The sequence below is a fragment of the Benincasa hispida genome, chromosome 10, assembly GCF_009727055.1.
Source record: "Benincasa hispida cultivar B227 chromosome 10, ASM972705v1, whole genome shotgun sequence".
NCBI classification, from domain to species: domain Eukaryota; kingdom Viridiplantae; phylum Streptophyta; class Magnoliopsida; order Cucurbitales; family Cucurbitaceae; genus Benincasa; species Benincasa hispida.
Genome location: NC_052358.1, coordinates 26,572,262 through 26,581,197, shown reverse-complemented (window position 1 = coordinate 26,581,197; position 8,936 = coordinate 26,572,262). Strand labels below are relative to the sequence as shown.

The 8,936-nt window shown below is 33.5% G+C and overlaps 1 protein-coding gene and 1 pseudogene across 1 annotated transcript; one reads left to right on the top strand and one right to left on the bottom strand.

The window, feature by feature from the left end:
• LOC120088068 overlaps positions 1-6,777 on the top strand; it is a 22,801-nt pseudogene extending 16,024 nt beyond the window's left edge.
• A 10-nt stretch (positions 6,778-6,787) lies between these two features.
• LOC120088069 (putative F-box/FBD/LRR-repeat protein At4g03220) lies at positions 6,788-8,583 on the bottom strand. The gene is made up of 3 exons (XM_039045109.1): positions 7,480-8,583; positions 7,217-7,399; positions 6,788-7,122 (listed from the first exon to the last, which is right to left on the bottom strand). The coding sequence occupies exons 1-3, from the start codon at positions 8,479-8,481 to the stop codon at positions 6,817-6,819; spliced, it is 1,491 nt and encodes a 496-aa protein (XP_038901037.1). The 5' UTR covers positions 8,482-8,583; the 3' UTR covers positions 6,788-6,816.
• Positions 8,584-8,936: the final 353 nt, after the last annotated feature.

Below are 8,936 nucleotides of genomic sequence, written 5' to 3'. Positions count from 1 at the left end.
ATTTATAAAATTCAATTTTAGAATTGGATTTTATTTTTTTATCTAAATTAATTTTAAAGTAAAATTAATTAGATTTAAAAATATATAAATTAATATTGATTTTTAATTTGAGTGAAAAAATCCAACATTGAGGTTTTCTAGTGGATTTTTCTATATTTCAGTTAGCTGAATAAGGGAGTGCTTGCATGATTTATCTTGATAAATACTCCAAATTTTATAAGATTGCATTGATGCAATCTAATATTCTGAAAATTTCAAGTAGAAATAGTTGTTGCTTTCAAGCTCTCTCAAACCCTCTCAATTCCTCTCAATTCTGAGTTTCCACCATTCATTCCAAAACTGAGAATAGTAGAAAAGCTCCTCTTGGTGGTGTACTAAGGATTTGGATATCGAATTTGTGGAGTTCAACAAGAACTAAGAAGAAATCGACAAAGGTTGTACATTTCTCAAACCCTATTCTGTAAAACTGTTTTTTAGAATGTTTTTTACTCAAATTAAGAGTAATTAGAGTGCTTAATGATTTTGTTAGCTTCCGTATTTTGCATCTTTACCCTATCATAAAGTTCATATTGTTGCGGTTAATACCCTAAATCTCGTAGGATCCCATAGTTTGTAATTGTAATGTACAAACATTTTATTTATGTAATAAAATATATTATGTTTTATTTCAAAATTAGTTGCATTAACCACAAACCAATAAACTAACATCCAAGGTTATCTTTGTAGTTTAAACATGTACTAACATCCAAGGTTATCTTTGTAGTTCAAAATTAGTTGCATTAACCACAAACCAATAAACTAACATCTAAGGTTATCTTTGTAGTTTAAACATGTACTATAGTAGATGGATAAGGCTGGATACTCTATCCTATTGACACTACGAGTATGGCCTACTTTGTAGATATTACAATTGTTGTAAGGTGCTACAAATGATCTGATCCTGATCATTCATGTGGAGACATGTGAGCGGATATTCCATACAAAGGAGTTTGTATAAGATCGGACCACAAAATGTTTAGTCTCATTATATAACGCCATTCATAATAGTGACTTTCATTTCACTAGGATGACCATAGGTAACATGACCTAAATCCTACGCGAGTTGTGAACTTCTGTCTATGAAAGCGATCCTTTGATTTGTATGGGTGAGAGTGGCCAGATCGTCGATTCAACAAGCCTACCATTTTGGGGATTCGTCTGATTAAGGAGTTGGGAACAGAGCTACACAAGAAGAAATTCACTTCTTCCCCAACATCGGGGTAAGTAGATAAATTGCTCTCTTAAAGGCTAGTTTTGGGGCTTGAACAATGTGGCATCACACCCTCTTCTGGTTCGAGAGAGGTTTGGTCATAGTTGGACTATGATTTATTGTTCATTAGAGGGATCAGTGGTACTTAAGGAGCTTAACTACAGGGGCGAAACGATAATTTTGGCTCAGTTGTACTTACGAACAATTTGTAAAGGGTCATCGTACTGTTGACTGGTTATATCCAATGAATACAGAAATATATCTGTAGTGCGAAGAGTATAGTTGTCTGTCTTTAGTAGAGTGACCGACAGTTAACGGATGGTGAATAATTTAACAAAAGAAGTTTAATTAATTATTCACATATCGTTGGAGCTTCAAGCTATAGGTCCATGTGGTACCCTTTGTAGTTCAACGGGAATTAATGAGAATCAATTTTTGGATTAATTTAAAGTGTTTAAATTAAATGAGAGAATTAATTATATGTGATATAATTAATTTAATCTAATTATATATGATATAATTACTATAATGTATTTTGATACATTATAATATAAAATTTATTATATGAATTTGATTTACATAATTAAATTTAATATAAATGAGATTTATATTAAATGTCATTGATGAGATAATAGAAACTATAGGTTATATTGTATTTGATACAATATAAAAACTATAGGTTGTGTGTTATATTTGATATAATATATAGTTTAATATATATTATATGATAAGGTAGTTATCATATAAATATATATATTAAATTTATTTATGAAAATAAATTATTTTATTTTATTTTATTTTTTAAAAATTATTGTAGGAGGGAGTTCTAAATCCCTCTCCCCTATTTTCTCTCTAAAAACGTGGTAGTGGGGAAGAAAAGAGTAGTTGTTCTTCTTCTTCCTGGTGTGGTTTTCACAAGAGAGATGCACAAAAACGTTATGTGAGAAAATTGGAATATCATCTCTTCCTCTCAACACTCTCAAAATCCTCTCTTCCAAAATAGCCAGAGCCCACAAAACTACTGGATTCTCATCCAGAGAATATAGAGAAAACATTCATGATGGTGTCCTCATTGACGGTTAGAGGATTCGAATTGTTCGTGACAAGATTCAGAGAAGAAATCTCATGAAGAATAGTTCTTCAAGGGTAAGGTTTCTTAAATCCTTTTTCTTTTATGTAATCTCTGTTTTAAAGCATGCTGCAATTTTCTTTTAAATGCATAATTTGTATATTTTTGCTATCAAATTTATATTCTGTAAATTTTGGGTATTTGGCTCGATCGCATGCTTCTACTCAAAGACCTTCACTAGTTCCTTCACATATATCTGTGTTTAAGATGCAGAGTTGAATTTATATGACAAGTGTATCTAATGTAGTTTTTTGAACTCTAAATAATCTTCTTTTATAATTACTATTTTTGTTTGGAATTTTTTTATTCAATAATTCTACCCATTTTTGTTTGAACAAAATATGAATTGCAATTTTTTCTTTTAATTTTTAAAGTTTTTTTTTTCCTTTCTTTCTTTTTTGGTTAATGTTCAACAATTAACCTATTACGTTTCTTGTAAAAATATGGTTAAATAAAATGAGAAACCAAAGAGAGATCAAAACTTTTTATTCCTAAGTTTTCTCCATGAATTTCATTCATCTTCTTCTTTTTCTTCCTCTCCCATTGTTGTTCTATATTTTTTATTCTATCATGGTTTTTTTAGTTGAATCTCCCCCATCATCTTAGCAACTAATGTAACGTCACCACATTTTTTCAATGATTTCACTTTCAATTTCTTCAAATTCGAAGGATCATCAAAGAGCAAATCTTCATTTTGCATTAATTCTTGTTAGAAAATGTTCTAGGAAAAAAATTATCATTTTATGGTTTTCTTTTCTTTTTTATTATATGTTACATACTTTCCGTCTAAATATTCTTAACTCTCATTTTGATGTGTGAACTCAATAAAAAAATAAATAAATAAAATAAAAGTTTACAAATTTTTATGTATAAATATTGCACTAGGATTGTTTAACTCAGGGACAATTTAGACATTTCATGTCTATTTATCCCAAAACTCTTTATTTTAAGAAGTCATCCCAAAACTCTTTTAAGCCCTAAATTTGTCCTATTTTTGTTAATTTCCCATTGTCTTTCTTTTCTTGTCCTTCTCGTGAATCATCCCTTTGTTTCTTTTTTTCTTTTTTCTTTTTTTTTTTTTGTCCTAATATTCATTTTGATTACTCCTTAGAGATGCCATCGACATCTTCTTTTTTTTTTTTTTCCTTGTTTTCTAAATTTTAATATTTAATGGTGTCCCCTCATAGTTGCATGAATATGTGGTTATTATTAGCAATCAATCATCCCTTAGTTTTTTTCTCGTCTTAATATTCATTTTGGTGACTTAGAGATGCCATCGACATTTTTTTCTTTTTTTTTTCGAATGTTTAATAGTGTTCACTCATAGTTGTTTGGATAATGTGCTTCTTATTAGCCACGTTTTTTTCCCTACATAACTTTTCCAACTAATTGCATTCAAATCTAATTTCAATTCTCAATAAATCAAAATTTAAGTTTGACAATAGATTCCATAAATACTTAATGTATGCAATGGTAGGATAGAAAAAAAAAAAAAAAAGGGCAAATAGGATAGAATAAAATAATATCTTTTTAGAGTAAAGAAGAGGTCAAAAATACGATGGCATGAATAGATTTGTTCTACTCTAAAAAAATATTACAAAATGGTACAATATTATCAATGTTTTCAGCAAAAAGAATATTCTCAATGAGACTCCTATCTCAATAAATTACTGTTTATGATGTTTATAAGATAGAAAGTTACTCTTCTCGTTATCATTAGATTTTGATATGAAATCTCAAGTTATCTAACAATAAAAAATTTAGGTACTTATTGACATGATATATCAAACTTACCGATCGAAAGTTCAAGAACTAAACTAAACTTATAATTAAACTAAAATAACAAGAAGATCAAAATTAATGAGAAATAGGCATATACCAAAAAGGTTAGGTTTTTTTTTTTTTCCCTTTTTCCTTAAACATGCCTTACATTTGGACTTAAACAAGTTGTAATGTTTCTACAAGCAAACCTGATTTCCTTGTGTGGATATATACATAGCTTAAGATCCCTTTCACCACACATTCATAATTACACAAAAAAAAATTGCTTTATAGCTTCATAAATTTGCCTTTGCATCACTATCCTCTTATCCTCTTCCTCAGTGAAAGAGATGCGGACAGAGGTTTCAAACAACTTAACCTCCAAAGATGAGCAGTCAATATTACAGCATATTGAAGAAGTTACAACTCATGCCGATCAAGTTCAGGGAAGAGTTCTTACTGAAATTCTGTCTCGCAACGCCGATGTCGAGTACCTTAAGCGACATGGCCTTAATGGATGTACGGATAGGAAGACCTTCAAGAACACCATTCCCCTTGTCTCTTATGAAGATTTAAAACCATACATTGATCGAATTGCAAATGGTGATGCTTCTCCTATACTATGCTCCCAACCCATTTCCGAATTCTTTATCAGGTGAGTCTATAATAATAATAATAATAGATTCCAATCATTCAGAAAAATACTCGGTTGGTTTCAATTATACACTCAGAATTAACTTTTGAAACATTGTTATTTCTTTCAAACCATTAAGTTCATAGATACACACATAATATTGTCTCCTCCAACTTTTTGTTGTTCACTTATATATATATATCATAAAGAAGCCTGAAGAGTCTGATCATGTTGGAATGCCTTGTTAATTAAATAATATTAACAGGTAATTAAGTAGATTATGATTCATGATTAACCGTTTAATATATATTATGGTATGTTCTCTTTTTTCCAATTATAGTTCAGGAACATCAGGGGGAGAGAGGAAGTTAATACCAACAACCGAAGAAGATATGAAGAGAAGATTTCTTCTTTTATTCCTTTTCAAGCCTGTGATGAACCGATTTATTAAAGGATTAGACAAAGGGAAAGGAATGTACTTTTTGTTTGCACAATCAGAGTCTAAAACTCCTGGAGGCTTACTTGCACGTCCTGTTCTTACTAGCATCTTCAAACAACCTTCCTTTATAAACCGCCCATATGATCCCTACAGTGATTACACCAGCCCTAATCAAACAATTCCTTGCACCGACTCATACCAAAGCATGTATTCTCAGTTACTTTGTGGTCTGTGTTTGAGCAACCAAGTCATTCGAGTTGGTGCTAGTTTTGCATCTGGCTTCATTCGTGCCATCAAATTCCTTCAAACTCATTGGCCCCTTTTGGTTACTGATATCAGAACAGGAACTATAAATAACTCTAAAATCACTGACCCATTGGCGAGAGGATCTGTGATGAACATTCTTAAACCTGATTTTATTGAATCTGAGTGTAGAAAGGAAAGTTGGGGAGGTATAATAACTAGGTTGTGGCCAAATACGAAGTATATTGATGTTATTGTGACAGGTACTATGTCACAATACATCCCAACTTTAGATTACTATACTAATTCCCTCCCTATTGTTTGTTCTATGTATGCTTCTTCAGAGTGCAACTTTGGTCTTAATCTAAACCCCTTGTGTAACCCAAATCTAGTCTCTTACACCCTTATTCCCTACATGGCATATTTTGAATTCATACCTCTTGATAGGACAACTACTGCGGCTCATGGATTTCCCAATTCATCCACTTGTGAATGACAACAATTGGTAGAGATGTCCAATTAGGAAAAGAATGCAAGCTCGTTATCACAACGTATGCAGGTAGACTCTAAATGTTTAAAAAAAGTGCTTTTATTAATTCATTTATTTATAGATCTTTTATCGTATTTTGTAGGGCTTTATCGATACCGAGTGGGCGACATTCTTCAAGTATCGGGATTCAAGAACAATGCCCCGCAATTCAACTTCGTATGCAGGAGAAACATCATTCTTAGCATTGATATGGACAAGGTAGAGGAAGTTGAGCTTCAGAATGCAGTAATGGAAGGTTCTAAAAACCTAATACCATATGGCGGTTTTGTCCATGAGTATACAAGCTACCCTGATATTCATACAATTCCAGGCCACTATGTGATATATTGGGAAATCAGCCTAAAGGAAACCACCACTATTCCTCCTTCGGTGTTTGAACAATGTTGCCTAACAATGGAAGAATCTTTCAACGACGTGAATCGTGAAGTAAGAGTCTTAATTAAATCAACTGGTCCGTTGAAGATAAAGATCGTTTGAGAATGGGACTTTCGACAAACTCATGGACTATGCTATAAACCAATACAAAACCCCTCGCTGTGTGACACAAGCGGCAATTCTCAAGCTTTTGAACTCGTGCGTCGAATGTCCCAACTGGAATCCTAGTTGAAAAGAATAGTCCACTATGAAGAGTGAAGTTAAAAGACTTGTTTAGATAACCTTTTTAAGTACTTAAAAAATGAAAGTCATTCAATATAGACATTAATATTAAGATAGTAATGTAATGTATGTGAAAGGAAAAAGAATGAATAAAATTGTGAGGTTCTTTTTACAAGAAGATGATGAAAATGTCAAAATCGGGTTGTGATGAATGTCAACAATAATGAAGTTTAACAAGAGAAGAAGCTCGAGGGAAAGCCATGATTTGAGACTTGATTTCTCGTCGTCTAATAAGGGAATCTCTATGTTTGGTTTTGGTCGTCAAAAGGGTGAGTTGTTGCAATGCAGAGCCATGCTTTAGCAAAAACTGGGTGAGGCTCACTTCACTCAAGCAGTCCATGAACCCTTCAATTTTCACAATCTTAAGATGAAGAAGAAAGGATTTCAGAGGCTCAATTTGAGTTTCCCAGAATCGTTCTTCCTCTGAACCACTCCTTTCCCATTTATCCCTACGCCAATCCTAAACACAAACCATAATAAGTATAACATAAGATTTGAAGAATCATGAACAACAGCAATAATAATGTTTGAACTTGGTTAATTAATATTACTACCTTCCTTCCGATGTTGCCACCGTTGACGATTTTGATTGTGAGAGTTTGAAGAACAGGACAAGATCTGAATATATTAGCTAAGCCTAAACCATTCTGTTTTCTGAAGGCTGTACTCAGTTCCAAACAGTTCACATTGCTGAATGGAGGGAAAAAATATGCGAAGTAACTAGGGCTGGATACAATCTGCAAAGCATATTACAATTAAACCAAAATATATCGAATAAAGAACAAATGAAGTGAAGAGATGATCAAATGGAACTTACATCGATGCAGAAAGTATCAAGCGTTAAAGAATGAACAGGGGAAATTGCAGAGAGAAGAGCAGAAACAGAGTGAAGCTTGCTGGTAACAAAATGGTGAGGAAGTAAACCCAGAGAGGCTCGATTGAGAGGAGAGGTAAATTGATGGATATTGATTTCATCGTTTAAGGCATTGTAAACCCAAATCATAGTATTGAGATTAGGAGCAACGATTTTAACCAAAGTGGGAGTAGTGTAAGCATCAAAACAATCAGAAACATGGATGCTCTGTAATTTTGCTCCAAAAACATCTAACCCCTGAAGCTGAAAGCACCACTGGAGACTGAAATCCTCGAGAACAGGGCACTTAACACTCAAATGTTCAAGTCCAAAACATCTCTCTAAATTCAGTTTCTTCAGAACAGGGAAAGACGTTTCCGTGAACAAATCCAACAATGACGGCCGATCATGGAAAACCATTCGAGCAAGCGAAAGGGAATTCAACGATCGGAACCCAGAACCCATGACGGAGGGCGGAGGGAGGCGGAAACCGGGATGAATCGATCGTAGGTTGAAAACTTTTAAAGAGTCGCTGGCGATGACGCATCGAGGGAAGTTGAAGTAATCGTTGGTGGTGACGAGGAGGTGGAGTTCTTGGATTTGGTGGCGAATGGCGGTGCGGAAGAGGGCGTTGAGACGGGAGAAGCTTAAAGTGGCGGAGAAGCGGAGGAGACGGACGTTGGAATGGTGGGGACGGGAATTGAGAATGCGGGTGATGGTGAGGTCAGAAGGGTAGTGATCGGAAATTGAAGATGTTGAGAAGTCGAGGTCGGGGAGAGTGAACCAGAGAGAGCGCCAGCGGGAGGAGAGAGTGGTGGATTGGGCGGCGGTTTTGATCGGCAAAGAACAGAGAATGTGGTGGAGGAGGGCGTCGGGGAGGTGGCTGATGTAATCAACGCCGGTTTGATTATGGAGATCGGAGTTGGTATTGGAGAGCCTCCGTCTTCTGGCGGATCTGGTCTCCATTGTCGTTAAGAAGGAGAAGGGGATTGGATTGAGGTTAATTAATTAAGAAGAAGAATCAGTTATTAATTAATTTTAATTAATTGATTGAGAGGGAGTGAGGACTAAGATTTATAGGGTTTGAAATTTTCAAACAATTACTGAATCTCTTAGCCAAAATTGAGGATGTCGTTTCAGGTAGTTATTTCCTTTCACTCTTCATATTCCAATAATATTCCATTATACCTCTTATTATCTTAATACTAATTAATTTCACAGTTTAAATTCTATTTTTTATATCTACACTTTAAATCTTATTCTATTTTAATTCTTAAATTTTCAAAAACTTCCATTTTAGTCCCTAAATCTTTAAAAATAATTTATTTTGATCTCTACTATTAAGATTTTATTCACTTGTATTTTGTTAGGATTAGTCTGCCAAATAAGTTAGTCAAGATAAAAAAACTATTTTAATTCTT